At 33.0% G+C, this 23,843-nt stretch overlaps 1 protein-coding gene across 3 annotated transcripts in view; it reads right to left on the bottom strand.

Moving 5' to 3' along the window:
* The window catches only part of LOC123564397 (neuropeptide SIFamide receptor-like), an 85,499-nt gene that overhangs the window by 16,542 nt on the left and 45,114 nt on the right, over positions 1–23,843 (bottom strand). The window contains exon 1 of one of the 3 annotated variants that reach the window (XM_045357946.2): positions 9,805–10,405. The exons of the other annotated variants lie outside the window; for them this stretch is intronic. Coding sequence (XP_045213881.1) covers positions 9,805–10,096 — 292 coding nt within the window. The 5' untranslated portion in view covers positions 10,097–10,405. Of the gene's footprint in view, positions 1–9,804; positions 10,406–23,843 lie in introns of those variants that run through there. 3 annotated transcript variants of the gene reach the window in all.

The raw sequence follows: 23,843 nt of genomic DNA, 5'->3' as shown, positions 1-23,843 counted from the left end.
AGATCTATACGGTTTCAATACAAGAGAACATGACATACCAACTTTCTGACAGCTGGCGAAAGGCCTTAATAAAAAAAAAATTGCCCTTAAGAAAAATATTGATATTAACCATCTTCTATTTTCATTTACATTTATTTTACTATGCGTTTTAAATTCTATTTTGATGAACTGTACATTTAAGCAAATTTTGGTCTTATCATTTTTTTACGAATAATTTTTAACTTTTCTTATGTATAACTTATGCACATCAAAGATATATTTTCTACATATCTATTAAGTTGAATTGATGCATTTTTTTTGTAGCGTCTAAAGAAGACGATGTGTTGTGATATAATATAAAAATCTCTTCAGGTTTGGAGTTGATTACTCCAAGTAATATGTTGTAGTACATATTAATTTGTAATATTAATACAAAAAGGCTCAGGGATAAGGTATGAATATATACTCTCCAAGACATTGAATAATTTAGTCTTTTAAAACAATAGCCTAGCGCCCTTTTATGAAATTACATTATAGATTCATTGCCCCAAATCGAATGATTTTGTATTGTAATTTATATTCAATGTGTGCGTTACGTCAGCCCTGTGTTGATGCGTGCTGAACATGTTTCTATGAACAAAATTAAATGAACCATGAAAATTTTCCGTGATCATTATCAGATTTGAACCTGCAATTAATTAAATAACAAACAGCTCTTTAACTTATCATTCCACATTAAAACTCTATTTTTGTAAACTGCAAAAGTCTAAGCAACGGGTACGAAGTTGGTCGACATTTTGAGAAGTTTACTTAAACGATTCGAGTACAAAAATCGGTGTTTATTTTAATCTAAGTCAAATATGAAATAAAGATTTCCAATATTACAAAAATATGATTACTAGACTATAAGCGTATAAGTATATTTTATTGTTTCGTTTATAAAATTATTCACTTATAAATTGGAAAAAAATAAAATAAAAGGCAAATACTTTTCAGCAGAGAACGAACTTGACGAGACGCACCTTAACAGAAGTGTCAAATCTTTTGATATTTTTTTCTACAATCAGACTATAAAGTAGTTTGTTATATTTTTCAAAAAAATGAATGAAGTAATATCTTACCACTTGATTTAAGCCATTTCAAGTAATATAATATTTTTGACAGAGTTTCACACCGATTATTCGCCCACATTGGAATTTTCACAGTAAACATTGCGACCATTGATAAGAATTGAAAGCATCAAATGAATAATTAATTTCTAAAAGGCGACTTGAAATATAGAATAGTTCGGACCCGCATTCTACGTTTAGTAATGTGTGTGAAGTTGGCTCTGGGATTGGTTATCGGCATTCATAAAGTGAGAAACGAATGCCGAGCTGCAATGCCTAGCTCGGCCGCCGGCATCCGATTTTATATAGCTGAAAGAAAAAAGTACGAAGCTAGAATGTCGAGCTCGGCAACAGGCATTCAACCTTTCATAGGAATAAAGGAATGCCTCTCTAGACTGCAGAGCTCGGCTACAGGCATTTGATTGTCTAAAACTGCGGGGTCACGCTCAATGTGTCACGACATTGTCTCTAATACTTTTTTCTTAATACTTAAGAGAATGACAGACCGGAGAGACAATCACTTAATTTATCGTTAAAATATCGCGTCATTGTAAATGCATCATCGCATGTTCTTTCAAAGAAGCAAGTACACATCAAGTTGTTGGCTTTCACATACACAAAAAAAAAACTAGAACTCCGTCGCTAGGATACGGATGTCCCATTTTTACCGTTTTTTCACAAAACGAAAGCATTGACATTTATTCAACTTTGAGACTACATGAAACTTTTATTACATGTGGTGACTGTAATGCTTTTAAAGACCAATTTGTGTCGCAATATCTCACATATAAAGTCTGAAATCTAATGCAAGGACCGTAACTTAACCACTATTTGCCAGTCAATACATCTGTTCAGTTTTGCGACTTTGTGGCAATTACTTTATTTCGTAGAGGATTATAATTCTCCGGTTACTGGTCCAATACCAAATATAAAATTGCCACTTACACCTCATGAAAATTGGTTTCAAACTTGCTGAAGATGAATGCATGTCAGAGTATGATCAATTATGTTTTTTGCTCTAAATCAAAGGCCAGAACTGCCGAGTATGATCAATTATGTCTTTTTACTCTAAATCAAAGGCCACAACTGCCAGACCATGATACAAAAGTTAAAAAAAACCACGTAGTTAAATTCACTTGCCAGGCCATTTTTGTAATGTTTGGTGATTGTCTATCAAATACAGTAACTATAAAATACATCAAACTGTTTTCATATGAATTTACTTTGTCTTAAAAAAGTTACCTCAAACTTAATTTGTTGTAAATTCTACAAATTATTTGGGGACGTCCAACTTACGTTACTATCAGTGTTAAATATTTACGAAATGGAAGACACATATAAGTACAGTCCATAAAAAAAAAACGTGTTTGTAAACATGGACGGATCCACACGGAAGGGGAAAAAGCATTTTATAGAAATATTTCCATGGCAAATACAATACATATCCTTAGCCCTGACCAACCTATAAACCGGGGCAGTCTATTTTATAAGTGCAACAACACGGTTGACCCATTTAAACGAGCTGTACCGCACAGTATTATGGCATTTTTATTTTTAGCAACATGTAAATAAACAATCAGTACTTAGCACTCTCTTTTAAAATCAAAAGATATAGGAAGTTAGTTCAAAAGTTGGCTTGATGGCGCAGCAGGTTGAGTGGATAGATATGTTATCATTTTGATAGTTTTGATGGTTCGAACCTTGCATCCGTCCAATATTTTTTTTCATTTTGCATTTAAAATAATTTACATACTTTGAGTATATTTGTTTTTCTCTGGTTTCTAATTCATTCATGAAAGCTTCAAAAAAATTAAATCATATTAAAGACGAAGCGTATTTAAACATAATTACTCAATAATTTCAGAATATTTCAAGTACAAATGACATTCATTTTCAAAGGGAAACAATTTTTTCCGAATATTTTAAGTATTCGTCGAGAAAAAGTTGTCTCCCTTTGAAAATAAATGCCTTTTGTGAAGAAATAAAGATAAACAATTGCTGAAAACTGTGTTCCACCTTGTTATGTGAAATTCCACCACTCGCACGCTATTGCAAATGCATCAAACCGAACATGTGTAACAGATCTTTGAAAATGGTGAGTTTTTAAAGGCGTTTGACTGTCCGAAAGTGGGGCCCCTTTAGGCAGTCATTTTCTGGAATTCAATGTTTATAACAGTACACTGACACTTGTTTAGTAAAGTAATATACATGTTTTACATGCTGTTCAATTTTCATGTCAAACAACTCTTTCTTTCTGTGATTTGGTTTTGTTTGATTTTTGTTTCTCAAGGCCTAATTCTATACCTTAAGAATCGCATTAGCGGCTCGTTTCTTTTGTGTATTTTTTCATGTTTTTTGCGCAACATTTTATCAGGTACTGTACTGCACAATATGTGATAGTCATTTCAGTGTGTGTATAACCAATATTCACAGATAGTCTGATGAATTATTAATCTAAATTTATCATTATAAAACCTCTCTTGTTAATATTATACAATAGTTGTATCTCTTATAAATCTCAATTGTTTCGTAATGTAAAGCCTATATTTATACCTGAGTTGATATTTCAAATGTATCAGGTACTAGTTAAATTCACTCACTTCTGCGTAACGCATAAAACTCAGTTCGTAACTTGAACGACCTAACATTATTACAAAAACAAGTTATGCTAAACTATCTGTATTTTATATGATCGCGCACACTAAGCATTGACACTACCTTCTCGGGTAAGTCTTCGGAAATGGTTATTAACGGAAATTCTAGATTAGTCACAGTGCGGAAAATATTAATATGAAGTTTGACGTCTTCTACAGTTAATAATCCGAAACGGACAGACGAACGAATGGAATGGACGGTCCGATTTCTATATACCCTCCTGTTGGATGGCATACACATCTGTGAATACTTTGTTTTGTAAAATACCAAAAGTAATGAATATATCAGTCAATAAATAACTGTACATACTCCAACTTGATAGTGCATACCTTCTCGTTAACATGTTTTATTACTTGGCAATGCCAAGTGTTTTCCAATTTTCAAAGATCAGACATTTATCGGGTAATTAATCAACAAACATTTGAAGTTTCAGTTGATATCTTTATCTACAATTTGCAGTGCTTAGAATATAAAGAAAGGAATTGACAACATTTTCTTCGATTAAATTTAATTAAGCGCCAAGTGACACAAATAAATGTATAAGATCAATGTTAATATTTAAGATCTGAGTAACCGCCTTTTAATTCTAAATGAAAAATCTCTCAATTCGTTTACATTGAGCATTGAGTTTTTCTTACATGCGAAATAAGGAATCTGAACATTTCTTTGGCAAAATATCACATATACACTGATAGACTTTTATAATCGGTCATTGTTGTAATTGCGATAACATGGATAATATTTAAATTACATTACTGAAATTTTCTCGATCACTGTTGTTTCCATATGCTATTTATTCGTGAGGGTAATTTTCCATTAAAATTGCTGAAATAAGCCATTCGTGGTATACTTTATTGTTTTGTTTACAGCGTAGTCTTAACGAAATATATGACAATCATAGGTGACCGATTATAAATGTCTATGAGAGTACATGATTTTCGTTTTATCATATCAAAATCCAAACTTGCGCGAACGCATAAAAAGAAATGTTGGAACAGTACTTTTTAAATTGTCATTACGCTTACAGCTAAATCAGTTCGTTATGATAAATGTACGGCAACCTATAAATTACTATTATCAAAAACCGCAAACTTTACAAGTTGCAAAATACCCTAATACCATAGTTGTTGTACTGACAAAATGAGGCTGGAACTTACTCTCAAACCATTTCAAAAGTGAACCTGCTTTTAGTAAATTATTAGTGCATAAGTTTTATCTGCGGATATGTGATAATTAGATACAGACAAAAGACATTTTATATTGATTGCTATAGGCTTTCAGGTGACGTGTGTCTACTCGCAATGGGTGACAGTTACTGTATTAATTTATGTATAATAACTAATAGCTAATTTCATTTATTGAAAAATTCCGAAATTACAACATAACATTATAAACATATTATTATCATTTCTGGTAATTTGGAATCATAATGCTCATTCGATGTTATTTTTAAGAGAATTCCGTTTAAGCCAGTGCTCTTCCATCTCCTGCACATAATGAAACCGCATCATGGTTCCGCTCTACATTTTTCTAATAAATTTGTTTAGTTTTTTTTTTAATTTCCTTTGAACCGATGTTACCTGAACGCAGGTGTGTTATATGTTATGTGTGTTATATGTTATATAAGTCTTTCGTGATGTGTATCTAGCCTGATATGAATAATGTCATTTGTTAATATCTATAAGATAAAATAATTCCTCCGTTCTTGTGCATTTGTTTTGATTCTGAGAAACGAAGCCCTTAAATTGTGCAGTCAGAGTTTATTAATGATAAATTTCTTGATATACAAGAGCTAAGAGTTTACAGGATTAATCTAAAACGTGCAGCATATCAACAAAGGAAATGACACTGTTGTAGTGATGATGTTACTATCCTGCAATTAAATTGCTTCAGCAATAAGAGAGACAATTATCGAGACAAGTTCTGCCCACACATGACCAGTAATAGTGATTTCGTGTTTCACTCCTAACTTATCGCATGGCTACACATTTAAAGCTTAATGCAGAAATGTTTGAATTACATGTCACGTAAATGACGGTTTGTTGTATCTAATACAATTATAGATGAAATAAAACACACGTTTCCTTGATAAATAAACACTTGCCTTTTCATTAATGTATTATCAGAATTGGAAGTGTTCAATGCCAAAATGTTGACTTCAATGTACATTTAATTTTATTGGAATAACGAAGTAAATTCAATGTTCTTTTTGTTCTTTTCTCCTGTTCCACCTCACTCGCCGCTAGGGGACTTTGTGCATGGTTATCACCTCTCGTGAATGTTCTGACAATTCGAGATAGCTGTCATTTTTCTAGGTTGCAACAAATTAACAGGTTGATACAATTCACCAGAACATAACAACACATCTAAAACTTTGCAGCGCTTCCTGGATGGTCATTAACTACGCCTCTTTGCACATTACCATCCTGTTTAAGTGACGTCATTTCAATAGCCGAGAAAATAATTGCAAAAGGGTTTGTCATACAATATGGACACATTTGATAAAGACTTTTAATCAAATGAAAGTGGATTGTGCAGTTCAATTTTTACTAGTCAATTTAAACGAAAATGTGTTTTCTAGTTACATAAATGAAAGTCTTGATTTATATACATATTACTTTTACCGAGAGTTACGCTGTGTCGTGTAAAAGATGCAAGTGTATTGTTACATCGTCTCTAGTAATTAAAGTGTGTTTCGATAATTGCTTAAGAGCCTAAATCAGTCACATCTTCAGCTAAATGCAGGTTTTCGTAAAAAATAGTTTTAATAAACAACAAAATCACACGCGTTTTCTCATAAATGTGGTTTGCTTGATTGCATGGTAGCATTCTCTACTATTTTCCAAAAAGCATTTACCCCCTTAGTTTACTAGGAGGAAATAATATCACAGAAAAGATACAATTTCAATAAGATAATTATTTCACAAGTTTTACAAAGAACTAAGACGTGATTATTTGTTGTTGTTTTTTTTGCACAAAACATATAAATTACGAAACTTATTGCGTTCCATATCCCTTACAACTATTTCCCTAAGCAAAACAATGTTTTATCTCTAAGGTTAGCCAGTAAGACTGTGGGTAGCAATTATTTAGATGTTTATGTAGGTTACAGATCATTTAGTTACATTGTAATGAAATTAAACTTGCCGTAGTAAAGACAAAATTTAATTCATTAGCATATATTAAGTTGTCTATAACCGACTTATAGTTATAATGATTATGTTAACTCGACACATCCCCGTCTCAAGTAAACTAAACCACGCCTTTTATAGTTTCTTGAATAGCGTTTGCTAGTATTTATCAGCACTCATGTCCTTTTTGTAAACATGTATCATCGGGACTTCAGGGTCATCACATAGCCAAACGACCGATGCGCCGTTCTTCAGTGTTTTGATGTAACGAACCTTAAGTAAAATTGAATATAGAAGACATGAAATACGTTACTTTTATTAATTAATTAAAAACGGAAGGCCTGTTTACAGGGTAACATGAAATGTCACAATTAGGACGATAATTCCAATTTTTCGCCCTTTAAACTGTAAACGAACACATTAATAATGTATTGGACACGGATAATATAAATCCACAGAATACCTCTTTGTCAGTATCTTTGCATACATGTGGTAGACTTAATGACAGGCAGTGATTTTTGTCTGCTGTTATGTTTCGTTGGACCCTTAGCGATTTTTACTGTTGCAATGCATTCTGTATGTTCGCTATTTTCCAAATTATATCAGGAATATCTGTTCTTTACTGCTTTTAGACCGTTATCAGATAGCTGATATCCATTCGATTTAGTTGAAGATACATGCAACAAATTTCTACAACCTATATGAATGAGTCACTAAACCTGACGCCTCATGATACCCATCGCCACAAGGATATGAGAGAAGAGAAACCAGTTTGTCTTTTAGTACTTAGCAGCAAGCAAGAAAATTGCTGGCACCATTTTTTTCTCGTTTTTGGATTGATGCGACCAGGGAGCGAACTTATGACGTCCCGCACTCAAAATCGGCACTCTACCGCAAGGATACTAAGGCGGCCCGTGCAGATGAACGCCTGTTCCCTATCTTCTATAAATCCTTGGACGGCTCAGTTAATTGTGAATGCAAGTGCACAGGCTAGTTTGCACATGTATTGGAATAAGGACTGGGTTGATTTCTGTCTGTGAGTACACACACGACAGCTAGCAATTTCTGTACCGCCGTAATGTTTGTCTCATAAATTTTCACCGTCTTTATCAGTATAGTTTGCTATGTAATTTGTGTTGGTACTATAACTGATAAATCATAATTTATCATTTTATTAAGCTCGTTTAATAAAGTCAATATAAAAAGACACTCGTATAAGAACTTGTCTTGTTCTTTAATCATACCGGTGTGTTGCGCAGATACAAGCAAAGCCGATTTTCTTGGGAAGAACCAGATCTGGCCTCTTGAGCAGGCCCTTTAAAGAAAGCTATATTGATATAATAAGTTGTTCTCTATTTATATATATATGTTTAGTTTAACATGAGAACCAAAGCTAATTACGACAAACGACAAAGTTTAAAAGTAGGTGGAAGGTGTATTATGATAATTTATATAGCGCAAGTATGTTAAGCAAAATGACCGTAATTAATTGTTTATAAAGAAATCATGGTTAATACTTAATTACCTTATAGCATGTTTATCAACTTTTCCATAAACAAATGAGCCGTGCCATGAGAAAACCAACATAGTGGGTATGCGACCAGCATGGATCCAGACCAGCCTGCGCATCCGCGCAGTCTGGTCAGGCTCCATGCTGTTCGCTTTTAAAGCTTTGGAATTCGAAAACTGTTAAGCGAACAGCATGGAGCCTGACCAGACTGCGCGGATGCGCAGGCTGGTCTGGATCCATGCTGGTCGCACACCCACTATGTTGGTTTTCCCATGGCACGGCTCAAATAACGTTGACAAATGGATTATGTCACTTGTGTATGCTGGCATTTATTTCTCAATATCGAATACAGATTCATATTTTATCGATATTTTACAAATATAACGCTACTGAACTAATTAAAATGTTTTCGTTTGATAGAATTCTGTGTTAATGAGGTAAATTCAGAAGCATAAAAGGGGCTTTCATTTTAACCTTATTTTCACATGGTCCTTATAATACAGAAACGGTACGCTACAAGACGTTAAAAATGTTGACGTTTTTGGTCTCATTAACTGTTGTTGATGTTTTTTTCTTTGTTTTTTTTTAATTATATGGAACATTAATTGAATGTATAGAGGAGAATAGGTGAAGATGAGAGAAATTATGAATGTGTACTGCGAAATTACAAAATACCACATGTACGTGTCAGTTTGTGCCGAAAGAGAGAGAGAGAGTAATAGTTGGTAAAGTTTCAAGCATCTCTTAGATTTGAAAATTCCTGTAATATAGCCAGGACGTTTTTTTCTTTTGAAGCATTTAACGATTTAAGGACTTAAGCTGTCTTTTTTTTTTTGCTCTGTAACAATTAGCCATTGCTGAGAAAATGACAGGCAGAGTTAAGGCAGAATTAGAAATACAATATACATTTTACAATCAGCAATGTAAAGGTAAAATCATGAATATTTTTGTTTCCAAAGTTAAATATTTGATCTTTGTACATCTTAAATTTCATCCTTTCTCCGCAAGTGAATACGTTCGAATTATTTTGATATTAAAATTATTCATGATCAACTGAACATTTTTATATATGTTTCGAAACAATATTTATTACATTTTTATACCAGAAATGCATGGGCTTTTAAGGGATTTATCTAATTGTACATGGGCGTTTACATAGGTATTCTCTATATTAGGTATTATGCTACATTTGATAAGTTAACGAGTAGTTTCAAGTTGACAACGAATTGAAACTTATCATTCCTCGGTCCTTAGCTGTGACTTTTGGTCGGCAAGCCATTCGTAAGTGCATATTAATAAATAATGATAATAATAATAATTATTAACATTAATTTGTAATAATTAACTCTTAATATTTCAATGATGCATAATCAACAAAAATCCAAAAATATTTGACAGTATAAATAAAATATCGACCTACCTGTAAATATGTTTGTGAATAATGTGATAGGCACACATAAAAACGTTACCAGGATATCCGCTACAGCTAAATTTAGAATAAAGTAGTTTGTTACATTTCTCATGCTAGGCTCCCTTATTATCACGGCTATCACAAAAATATTCCCAATTAATCCGGATATAAAAACCAATCCATATGCCACTGAAAACACTGCAATTAAATGAGCAGGTTGTTTTAATAACGGGATTGCAGGTGTTTCATAGTAAGTAAAATTTCCATCATATTCATAATAAGGAAGTGATGTTGTCTCCATTCTGTTTTCTATAACAACTTTTCCACAGTAATCAATGTCACTAATGTTTTTATTTTGTATTTTTAACGTAACTATCGAGAAAACTATTCATTGTTTTTGTCATTACTTTCTTCTGGAAACACCGCTGGCGTAGTTCTCCGCTGTCCTATTAAGATTGTTATGATCGCTGAAAGGCGGTTTTCGCAAACAAGTAATTATCCAAATATTGTTAAGGTAAAGAGAGCGCTGGCACTGATTGTCAATATATCGTTTTATATTCGGATATGTGGAGTCAGCATAAACCAATGGCACCTAATGGTACCTAATTAGTTTAAGATATACTGATTTGAAAAAGAGCTTTCAAGAAAATGTTCATTATCTGTTCATGAAAAAATAGTTTCCTCTGCCAGTATCTACGACTAGACAATTCAGTTTGAAAGGCTTGTATCTATGTTTCCAAGGGATTTTAACTATCAGAACAGCAGTCTTTAAAGTACCATCCAGCGGCCGTAAAAAGTCTCCCCGTACTTTGATTGAGTGTTTTAATATTTTCGGGTCTTTTGGGATCACGGGTCTATTCAATATTTATGTAATATAATTCCATTTACGCGGGTGCTTGCAGACGTGAGGGGTGTTTCACATTTCATTACTTATTTTTAGCAGTTACAGTCAAACCCAGTCTGCTATTACTTTACTTGGTTGCTTTCTATGCTTCAAAATACCTTTTCACGGATTTTATTGACTGTCACAATAGCAGTCTAAGTGCCATGTGGCGGGTATAAAACGTCTCTCCGTATGTTGTTATATTTTCTGGTCCTTTAAGATCATGGACATTATTAAATTTTAATATTAAAGAATTCCGATTTAACTGGTGCTATGGGCATGAGGATGTTGCACATTTTATTAATTATCTCTCATAAAGTGTTTCAATCAAATCGAGGCTGCTCTAATGTTGCTAGGTTGTGTTCTGTGCTAACAAAGGATCTTCTCGAAAGTTTTATTATAGATTTGATGTTTGCAAAACACATTTGACACAATGGTCAATGAACGTAATATTCATTTTGCAAGGCCTTTCCCGTAATACTGCTGGTACTCGCAATTTCTTAATCAGCTATTGCACGACTGGATTTATTCTTCCTCTGCCGATTAACATTAAATAAAAGATATTCAGAATAACTAGATATTTAATCAAGAGCACAACAAAGTATTAAACACATCAAACAGAGTAGTCTATTGGTAATATGCTTGACTGTCAATCAAATAGTCGCGAGTTCGAATCCCTTGTAAAGCACTGAACATTTCTAAGATGCAATTAAGTGTGTCTCATCCAACTATGACGCCAGTACTGGAAAGAGGGTTTCACAAGTTTCAGTGCCAGTTACCAGGACATGTCTGTATCAGATTTCTCGGCCTCTGTTAGGAGGAAGCGGGTAGGGGTTTCTATTTTCTCTCTTGTCAGATCGTTCTTTGTTTGCACTGATAGAAAGTGCATTTATTGCCCTGGTTGAGTGCTGTTGTATATAAAGCACATTCCAACGTGCTTATCAGGAAAAGGCTGCCTTTATATTAAGATGTTTTTCCAACGAAGTCTTTGTTTATATAAATGAGCTGTTCTATAAACACACTCAGCAACACGAGAAGTTAGACTTATTAATCGCACGAAGCAAATAAACTACTACTAAATGTTGAATTAAAAAATAAAAGATATTGTAAATGAAATCTGTAAGAAGATGCTTTGGAAGCATAAAATGCAAACCAAGCAAAGTAATAGCAGGCGCGGTTTGACTGAGTCTGCTGATGAGAGCTAATGAGAAGTGCAACACCCCTCACGCCCCTAGCACTGGCTTAAGAGGAATTGTTTAACGCTCGTATTGAATAAACTCAATGATCTCACAGGACCAGAGAAGATAACAATTATACTCAGTTCCAAAAAAAAGTGTGCACTTTTTAAGTTTAAATATTTAAAAAAATTCCCTGACGTTTTTGTTTCATTATTTTCATACACTAACTGTCAGGTATAACTCAAAATCTAAAATGCATACAAATTTGTTTACGAACTGATTTAAATTTTGGTACCAAACATTATAAGTTTTCATGAAAATAACCGAGAAAAAATAACAGAAAACTTAGTGCACACTTTCTTTTGGAACTGAGTGTACTGAATCAAAGTAGAGTGAAAATTTTCACAGCCACCACACGTTACTTAAACATTGCTGTTGTAACGGTAAATAAATTCTACAAGAAACTTTGGAAGCGATGTAACTCAATGCAGACTTGGCAGCGGATCTTTTTGCGCATGCCAAAGTGATTATCCGTTCTACGCACGGCAAAAACTTTGCAATTTTTGCATGTCGCATCATTAGTGACAATATGCATACATACTGATAAGGTAGGGTTAGTATCACCATGGTTCACAAATATACATTTAGATATTTTCGTTACAATTAAGTTATCGGTATGTACGGAGACTGTAATTATACAGCGCCCAAGTCTGATTGAGTCACAGTCTTTGGAAGCATAAACTGAACAGAAAAATATGGCAGACTCGGTTTGATTGAGTGTTCATAACAGGAAATGGTAGTGCAAACCTTTCACTGCCTTAGCAGAACTGTATTACACACGTTTTGAATTGACTATATGATGCCAAAGGACCTGACAAGATAACGATACTGGATCCAAGTACGGGGGAACTTTTTACAATATCTTTTTTTTAACGGAATAAGTGGAATGGGAAAACAATATTTATAATAAAGGGTTAACGTATTTGTTTTGGTGTCATGCATGTGCAAACTGATTATAGCACCCATTGAATAAAGCACCGAAGAGGTTTTGTGTTAAATGTATGCGTTAAATCCTGGGTGTGCGACAATATTGATTTACAATGTAGTTCTAAACTTCAAGTATTTTCGTTTTTAAAAAACTTCCTCACACGTATTAGGTTAGGGACCACCAATTGTTTTCCCTGTAACTTTCATTTGAAAATTATGCTACGGCCTTCCATACATCGAAACATGTATATCTAATTACAAGTTTTTCAAGAACTATCCTAGTTCTACCAAAATATCGGACGAAAAACATATGAATAGTGATACTTTATTTAAGTAATTTTCGTGTGAATGAGATGACCCCCTGTTTACATCATTGACATGGCGGGAGAAATTCGTTTGATAAAACTTTTTTTCAATACACATAAAATGTAGCAAATTTTGTCAAAATGTATAATAAAATACTGTAAATGCAGTGAAAAACTATCAATTTTGAAAAAATAATCACTTCCTGGGTTTGTTTACATGACTGACCAATCAGAACGCACAGACGTTACCTTATTCCCAGGTATACACTTACCTCATTCCCAGTAAGTTCCCTGTACTTTTTTGAATTGGTGGTCTCTGACCATTAAACATTTCGAAAACAAACTGTTATCAAATTTTGCATGGAAACCATGATCGATGGATAGGAAAAATGGTCTGATTAAGAAAGTGATTGCATAAGCATATGTTTCTTTCAAAAATAAGAATGTTGTCGCCGTTTTACTTATATTCGGCATTGGGCCAACGCTGCAATACAAGCTTGAATACAAAATGATATACAAGGAGCTCATCGATGTGTGCACGTCTCTGCTAAGCCAGTCAAATTGCTTGAATAAATAGCTCTGAGAATTATGTATAATTCCGACAAAATTGTGCACACATAATTATGTCAAATGGTGCGTTCTAAGTAAGAAATTTGTCTACAACAAATCTTTAATATTCCTTAACTGACGATGCGTTTTGTTGGATTTCCGATCATTGAAATACTAATATCCCTGTGATATCTGTTGTTTAAAAAAAAAAAAATAATAATAATTCAGTTTATTTTCCTAACGAGAAACACCATCTTTTAAACAAGTGCAAAATATCTCCATGAATCACATTAAGTTACTGCAGACGGAGACCTTAATCGTTTAGTGCGTGTGTGTTCGGGTTTAAAGTCTTTTTCAACAATTGTTCAGTCATATAAACGAAGGAGTGAGCGCAGTGCCCAACTTCATAGTGCTGTCTTACTGGAATATCACGCCGTAGACACGTGACATGATACCCCAATTCGGCACATTATACTGACACCGGGGTAACCAGTCCTAGCACTAGTCCTCATAATGCTGTGCGCTATGCGCGTATGATACTGGTACCATTTTTTACGTCTTTGGTATGACGCGGCTATGGATCGAACCCACGACCTCCCGCACTCAAAGCGGGCGCTCTACCACTAGGCTACCGAGGCACAAAATTCCTGTTATAACCTGAACTTTGGTTTTTATAAAGTTAGTGACATAGTACTACATATGTTTAAGCTTGTGTATTATTATGAAAATTTTTTCCAGGTTATGTTTATTTGCTTTGAACAGAAAGCACTTACAGAATAGGCTCTGTTTATATTTTCTACTGAAGCTTCACCCTGTGCACGTCTTGTATGACTGTTTGTGTTGTCAGATGTACTTTCATGCGTTAGGTGTATTTTACTTTGCTTGTTTTTTGACAATGTCAATAACATCTTCGGTGGCAAGTTCGAAGCATTTAAATACGATGTGCCAGGATCATCCTTATCATACCATTGTTAAAATGTTTAAGTATTTCAAAATACAAATCCTGTAACGATTTAAAGAACAATTGCATTTGATTCGAGTTTTAAAAATGAATCGGACACATGTTTCCATTACTTCAGTGAGGGCCTTTTTGATTTAAGAAACTGGAAGCATGACAAACGACAATTTACGTATTATCTTATGTGATATTTCGACATTCTCCGGGTTTTTCCGGAAAGCCATGTACACGTTGAGCTATATTTACATCCGTAGAACGCCGAAAAGCTAACGAGATAACATATTTAACGGAAATTACCGAATGTCAGTACGGGGCCACTATCTTACTCATAAATGGACACCAGAATATTATACAAAGTTTGCGTCATTACGAACATTTCAATACAGAGATGTAATTGCCTGCTGATGAACTTCTAAGAGAAATGAGAAATGAAATGACAAACGATCACATCAGTGGTTTGCATTTGTATTAATGTGGTCACTGTCGCGTTATATCAGTGATGAACTGATGGGAAATACGGTCAAGTATATTATCAAAACAGAGCTGACAGTTAATTCGCTAGTTCAACAACCAAGATCTATGTTGTTTAATGCCCTGATTTCTAATACGATTCAAACATCTGCCTAGTAAAGAGGATTATTCTTATTACAATGTGATAACCTTAACAGCATTTGACCTTGAAATAAATATGAAAAAGAGCCTGTACATCTTTAGTGCGTACAAAATAGTATAGTTTTGATTAAGCAGCTAAATGTAACAAACATGAATTGTAACCGTTTTTATCGTAACGATTCTAAATATAATTCTATATACCGTTAATTTACGATTTGAAAAACACAAGTACTTTGTAATAAATTGCAAATGTACTAATTATACGCAATGTTTATAGTAAACTAACTTTATGAAAAATTCCATAGAAGTTCATGGTCATTCTTGGCATAGTTAAATTGCATTATGTTATGCAAAAAAATAACTCACTTCAGCAACAGCAAATTACAAATTTAACGCAACTGCTTAAAGTAAAACTAACTTTTTTTTTTACAAATTTCAATATTCTCCCAGTCAGCTGTTAAGACATGGCTTCTTTCGTTCCATGAGTTAACTTAGAATTTCTAGATTTTAGAATAATGCAAGCATATTACTCGTGCTAATTCGGCCCGAATCTACTGCATTATATTTAAGATAAAAACTTATTCGTTTACAAGTAGAGGAATATATGATTCATTGCATTTCCCCCCTGAATATTTTGATGTATTAACTCTCAAAAACCGGCCGAATCGAATTTGCATGCTGCACTGACTTTTCAAGGTTCGTATAAAGGAAGACTCTTCATATTTTTTATGAGCAGATCTATGTTTTAAGTCAAATAAAAGTTAGGAAGGAAAAGACACGGATCTAAATGTTGTTTCAATAGCACATATAAAAATCAGTGTAATAGAAGAAACTGCAATTGAATAGCTCTTGTTTTAAAAATATTTATATAATTACCACCTATATCAAAACTTTTGACCTTTTACTGTCAAATTTGCCATGCTGATGAAATGAACATTTGGATATACACTGACATTATCTGTCATCTATACATTTTTTCTGATGACTACAATAGACGTTGACATAAAACACTTATATTTCATTCGTAAGTCTGCAACATAAACGTTTGCCTAGAAAAATGTTACATGTGCCCATGATCATGAGGTTTTTTTAATTTTAAAAATATTTTTGATATTAATAATATTTTCGACTGATATGACGTGGTATTACAACTTCGCTTGCATTACGAGCAGTATGGCTGCATAAGAGCATATTATAGTCACACGTGATTTCTCGTGAAGCCAGTAACGAAAGGTACGATTATCAATATTTACACCCATTGTCCCTAGAAGTCTTTCACAAATTGAACGATCACTTATTAGTAAACACATCATAACAACTTAAAGTGATTGTGTAAAGATACATACAGTTACTGCAATAACCGGAAACATGATGGAATATTCTTTTTAAAAGGAACTTTAATAGTGTCAACAAAGCTGTAATATTTGAAGGAATTAGAAGTCAATTTATTAGTTATTTTTTTTCTTTCTATCTTTGAACAAAATGGGTTCTATCTTCAATCAAACTGAAAGCCCTTATTTACGCGACAGACATGACCATTTAAACCCAATAATCACATTATCCGTATGACAAGGCATCGACCACATAAATAACAATGCTGAACATTGATGTGACGATGATAGCAAGTATAATTTCCCCCAGAACTTCTAGCCGAGGTCCATCGGTAATAAAATCTGTAAGAAGTTATCTGGAAGTATATAATGCAAATAAATAGACAATTCCCGTTTTGTATTATCTTGATAGATAGAAATTTCTTAATGACAAACTATGATGTCCCACTTAATATTGGACATGTTTTAATTACAGAAAGAAAACAGTCCATTATAGGAAGGTTTGTCCGCTCTTACATCAAACTCGATTTTTTTTTTCATGTTTGACAGTATTTCAGTTGAACAATGTTAGTTAGATTTTAATGCATTGCCAATATAATTGAATGCATTTTTGTCATTCTTACCATTGGTCAACTGTGTTATACGTCTCATCGATGGAGCGTTGTAGATAGTTTCAAAATTGAAGCCCCGCAAAATGCGACCTCCACACGCATTGTCACATGACGTTTGTTACGAGATAAACGATTTTTGTTAGTGTTTGAATTCAATACGTTAAACGCATGCTGCAATGGTTTATACTAACCATGACTTTTTAGTATGTTACTTACGAAACTGTGTTTGAAATTCATAATAGAATTCCTTCTAACATACAAAGAAAAAGAACGCATATCACGAAACGTCCTTATTTTGCAATAAAAATATGGTAATTGTGCACATTCGGATAAAATATTCCAAAATGTAGAACGTTTGATTTAAACCAGATTTTCAATACGCCATAATACTGAAAACATTCAGACAATAAAAACAATGCGGTCGTATGCATGATTTATTTTGTACCGCAGTAAGCTAATTTGAACAAAAGGACATAAAACAAATGTTCATAAAAGGTTCCATGGGAAAATCGCTGTTGTGATAAAAGTAAGCTCCTACGATACAGATTTTTACGAAAATTTTCTCTCGTAAAACTTCCTAACTTTTCTCATATAGTTAATATATAAGATCTATTGGCCTTGAGATAGATTTGAACATGATTAAAGTAGGCCAAAGAAGTAACTATAAAATATTTATTTTTATAGAACACAGAACAGAACAGAACAGAACAGACATTTTATTATATCTAACTTGAACATTTACAGTTCATCGTTATATACAAATAAAATCATACATGCACGCAGTAATGTAATAAATAATACCAAATAATGACAATAAACTAATGCAAGTAAAAAGAATATAATTATAATCTATTGCAATGAATTCACATGATTTGATCTTAGCTTAAAGGCTTTTTTACAAAACAGAGCCAATTTATTCAACACTTTAACATTTGTAGAATTTAACAATTGAATAAATTTTAACATACTTGGGTGTTTATAGTAATATCTAGGAATATATTGTGCTCTTAATAAGGCATACATTGGACATATTAAAACAAAATGATATTCATCTTCAAGGTCGTTACTTTGACAAAGTATGCATTTTCTATCGTTTCTATCTATATTTCTATGTCTACCAGTTTCAATAGAAAGCTGATGTGAAGATAAACGTAATTTAGCTAAAATATTTATTAAACTATGACAATTCATTTTACTAATATATTCTGACATTTCAAAATCTTGTTTTAATTCTTTATATAAAAACAAAGAAGATCTTGAACATATATCTTGTCTCCAATTATTTATATATATATCTATAAGTCTAGTGCGCAAGACGGGTACAAACATATTAATATCTATGGAAGACGGAAATATCCATACTTCATGAAAGCCTGCGCTTTGTAATAAATCCCTTACTTTTGAAGCCCAATTTACAACATTATTATTTTCAGCATCATTTCTTAAGACGTTTAAAGTGCTTGATAAAATACAGTTATTATTCTTTTCAGCATATAACTTTAAAAAATATTTGACAATTCTAACTTGTCTTGCTATATATAGTGGGTATCTTCCCATTTCCCCATACAACGCAGAATTTGATGTAGACATTTTAACATTTAGTATCCATTTCATAAATTTTCTATGTATTCGTTCAATGTTTTCAGCTCTATCAAAACCCCATACTTCACAAGAATAATTTAATATAGAGGCTACATATGAATCAAATAAATTTAACATGATCTTTACAGGAACTTCTAAATCTTTTGTAATGGAGAATAATGATCCCATAGCTTTAAGAGCTTTACCTGCTAACGTTTTAGTTGCGGTCATAAAAGATCCGCCATTGGATAACACTATACCCAAGTAATTGAAACTTGAAACGAATTCTAATTCTTCGCCATCATAGTAAATGTGTTCGTTTTCATTTATCCTTCCACCTTTTTTAAAGACTAGGACCTTTGTTTTATTAACATTTACCTTTAGCTTCCATTTATTGCAATAATCGTTTAAATTGTTTAATGAATTTTGTAGTCCTGACGCCGTCTCTGAGAAAATTACGGCATCATCAGCAAAAAGCAATAGATATATCGTTAGTTGATCTAATGTTAAACAAGAATTATTGTCGCTTTGTAAAAACATCTCTATATCATTTACAAACAATGAAAATAGTATCGGAGAAATTATCTCCCCTTGTAATAATCCAACATCACAGTTGAAAAAATCTGACAAGGAACCCATATGCCGTACACATAATTTAACTTCGTCATACAAAGATCTTATAATACAAAATAAGCGACCATTTACACCATTTTTTAATAATTTTACCCATAATGCATTCCTATAAATAGAATCAAAACATTTCATAAGATCCACAAAGCAACAATACAATTTCTTTTTCTGTTTTAATTGTCTTTCTATAAAAGCTTGAAGGAGAAAAATAGCATCTACCGTGCTGTAATTAGATTTAAAACCAAACTGAGCGTCGGTGAGAATATCGTTCACATAGGCCCATTTTTTTAATCGTTCATTTATAATAACAGTAAATAATTTAGCAAAACAGCTTATTAATGTTATCCCTCTATAGTTTGTCGGTTCATTAGAATCACCTTTTTTAAAAACAGGTATAATCACACCTTGTGACCAAGATTTCGGAAAACAACCTTTATCTAAAATGTAATTAAATAAGATCTCTAAGGGTTTGTCTAGAATATCAATACCTTCTTTAAAGTACTCGTACATAATATGATCAAAAGAGCTTGCTTTATTTGTACCTAATTTTTTAACTGCCTTTCTTATTTCGTCAATCGTGAAAGGTAAATCAAGCTCCTCAAATGCAGAACTTAAGTTTGCATTATTGTCAAAATTATACAAATGCTCCTCTATTTCATCATCTTGCTCTACTGACAATTCTGATGCTAAATTTTTGAAATGATTGTAAAATTCTTCCATTTGTATATTATCACCAGAACCTGTAGATTTACTTTGACGGAACAACTTCCAAAAATCTTTAGGTTTCTTATTTCTCATTTCATTCATAGTTGAGGCTTGTTTTCTATTAAAATTCCGTCTTGCTTTCCTACAGTGATATTTGTAATCCTTTTTTCTTAAATACAATATTTCTCTATTTTCAATTGTTTTGTTAGCATTAAATTCTGACACGGCGTTTTTATATAAAGTATATTTTTGCTTACAACTATCATCAAACCATTTGTTTTTTCTATTGTTATCGCTAAAATATGTGTGAACTGTCGTCGTACGGCAGTTTTCAAAATACACATTACCTCTTTCGGATAAAAACCTTGTAAATAAATTAACTAATATATCTGGATCATGATTATTTTGTTTGCATTCATTTAAATCTCGACAAAGCATTTCTATGTCGCGCGAAATATCGTTTATGAAATCCGCCCTGTAATCGGGGTTCCATTTATATATCGTACTTTTCCGAGGTTTTGCGCTGATTGGCGTTGTCATTACTTTCAACGAGAATGAAATCGGAGCGTGATTTGAGTGGGCGGTTAAATCATGAACATAAAACTTGGAAATATTTTCAAAATTGCACGCTTTAGTCAATAAATAGTCAACGACGCTATTCCCGTTATACGTATAACATGTCGGTTTACCGTGATTAGCGTCCATATCTAATCGCCCGTTCACAATGCGAATACCCGTTGATTTGCAAAGATCAAGTAATTGTTCCCCAAAGCGGTTTGTACCACGATCCGTCGTCGTCCGCGGTAAAAATGAATCAATATCAAAATAATCATAATCTCGTAATGGTACATCGTAGTCTGTAAAATCGGATTTAGTCCCAATCCTTGAATTTGTGTCCCCACACACAAATACCTTTCCTTTATTTTGATAAAGTATAATATCATTCTCTAACTGTCTAAATAAATCAGTTTCATACAGACTGTGTATCGGTGAATTTTCGGGGGCAATGTATGTAGAACATATATAAATATCGTCTTGTACTTGAAAGAAATGCTTATCCAATTTTAGCCACATTATACAATCAACATCATTTTTTATTAATTTTACACCTTTAATAATAGAGTTATTAACATAGGCTAAAATGCCCCCACTGCTCCGCTTAGCCCTTTTATTCTGAAATTTCCTATACGAATGAAAAAGTTTGTATCCATTTAGCTCTATATTTGATGATTTATTGGTCCAAGTTTCACTGAGAAATATAATATCGTATTCTCCAATGAAGTTTGTGAAATCAGTGTTAGTTCTTTTTAACTGCGAGAGTCCTTCAATATTCCAACTTATACACCGGATTTCTGCCCTGTATCTCTCCTAGCCAGAACCGGAAGCCGTCTCACCCCTGTATAAACGACCATCGATGTAGAGCTTGTCCGTTACCAGATAAGCTTCTTTTCCAGACTTCCTTGCATCGAGCATAACCGGAATCAGTTTCCGTCGGCGTTCCATCACTTCAACCGGAAATTGCTGACTAATACCATAAGGCCTACTTAACTTTTTGGCGTCCATGCGCACTTTTTCCCTATCTGGAAAATATGCAAACTTTGCAACTATAGGCCTTACACTTGCAGGCTTGTATTTTCCTATTCTGTGAGCCCGGTGAAGCTTAACATCCGATGCTGCATTTTCATGTCCTAACTTTTCTTCTATAAAAGACAGCACCTTATTTACACAATCGGAGTCCTTCTCTCCCTTTTCTTCTTCAATTCCAAAGAATAACAGGTTATCACGCATACTCCTCCCTTTATAGCTCTTTGAGTAGACCTTCCTACAGGTTTAATTATAGATTTAATAAATAGGACAAACATTTAACGCAGTTCTCACTAAACGTGAAATTAGAGAGGGTATCATGTTATGCGTATTGTTCAAATAATTTTCTATTATTTAAAGTTATTAAACAGGTATAATTATTAAGTTCGTGTTAGTTTTAAAGAAAATACAATGAGTCTTTGAAGAAACAAAAACGATTTCCATCAGGTTTAGACATAAGATGTGGATATGAACAGTTAGATTGTTTTATCAGCATTATAACTTAATAAATTGCGTTAACCAATAGAGCTTGTAGGAGGCATTGGAAATTGATAAAACTGATATCGTTAAATGAAGAAAGGGAATCATAGATATGTAATGAGATTTATAATAAGACGAAAACGCTGTTCTGATGTATGACTCTAGATATGAGTCTACTTGGCGAATAAATTCCCACTGTTCTTTTAAATTTTCTTGACACAAGTATATTAACATATGCGTAATTACTTTATAAAATTATTTTATACCTATGAAAAGGGTTTGGCTAGATCTCTGATAACTGAATAACTTATAGATATATATCAATATCCAAGTTGTATCTTCATATGCACACAGACATCAAGGATTACTTGACGTCTTAAAGATGTTGAAAAACCTAATGCACGAAAGTTTTATTTGGAGCGATTCCATGAAATAATTGCTTATTCCAAAACTGTGATAATAAGTGGGGAATAAAACATTAAGTGCAAATTGAACATGCTGCAGATGAATGACAAATGCTGTCGTGATTTAGCTGACATGTTGACGCGGTTAGTGTCTTTTAAAATTCCCATAACGTTCAGTTTTTTTTTCTAACAGTCAATCTGATTGTCTAATATTTTAGACAAATATGGTTAGATATACATTATTTATTTAAAATCTCCACATTACGGAATACGTTCAATGTACATTTCATACTGAAGCTTAGTCAAGTTTGTGTTCTGCGTCACGCATTGTTTAATGACAGAAACGCCTAATTGTGTGCCATTATTTAAATTTGCAAATATTTTGGTAACTGTTTTACCTATCAGACCCTAGCAAAAATTTTAAAATTGCGATGTGCGAGATATTGGCTTTGGCGTATTTGTGTCAAATGATTTATAGTATAAAATATTTGAATAGCGCTGAACTCAACTGCAACAAAGCTATCCATCAATGCATGACGTTAAAACAAGTGTGATTTTGGTGGCTGTAATATGGAACAAATCCGCACGGTATCGTTATTTGTATAACCTTTCGGAGACAGACTGTCTATTAACGAAGTCAGGCTTTGACCGAAGAAATAAAGAAGAAAGACATCAGAGTGTGGCATATATTTTATGTTAGTATCCAAATAAGATAAGATTCACTAGCTGATAATGTTCTACGGGAAATTACAATTTCTACGATCAATGATGATATCAATATTCTTCATCTATATTGATGTGGTCATGAATTAGGAAATGACGTTGGAAGAGATGGCAATGATTTTCTAGAATCAGTAAACATTCAAATTAGTGCATGCACTAATTTGAATGTTTACTGCAAACACGTTCAAAAAACTACATTACAATGTCATTTTGTCACGCTTGTTCCTGACAACGAAGTAAGTAAAATTACATTTTTTCTTCAGACATCCAAGAACACGAGCACATTTAATGCAAATTCTATTTAAGACCAAATCAAGTCAATTCATAGCTCTTCTGATATTTTTAAACAAAGAAGGGGACGAGCGAGCAATTTCTAATTATTAAAATTCGACATTTTAAAAATTCACTTGAAACAAAGTATATACACATATGCATAATTACTTAATTTATAAAATTATTTTATACCTATGAAATCATGTCAAGACAAGGAATTAAACTAATTGTTCAGCTTTCACCGATTAAGTCCT

This window comes from Mercenaria mercenaria, chromosome 2 (genome assembly GCF_021730395.1).
Source record: "Mercenaria mercenaria strain notata chromosome 2, MADL_Memer_1, whole genome shotgun sequence".
NCBI lineage: Eukaryota > Metazoa > Mollusca > Bivalvia > Venerida > Veneridae > Mercenaria > Mercenaria mercenaria.
The sequence above is the reverse complement of the archived record's forward strand: the minus strand, read 5'-3'. Positions and strand labels throughout refer to the sequence as shown.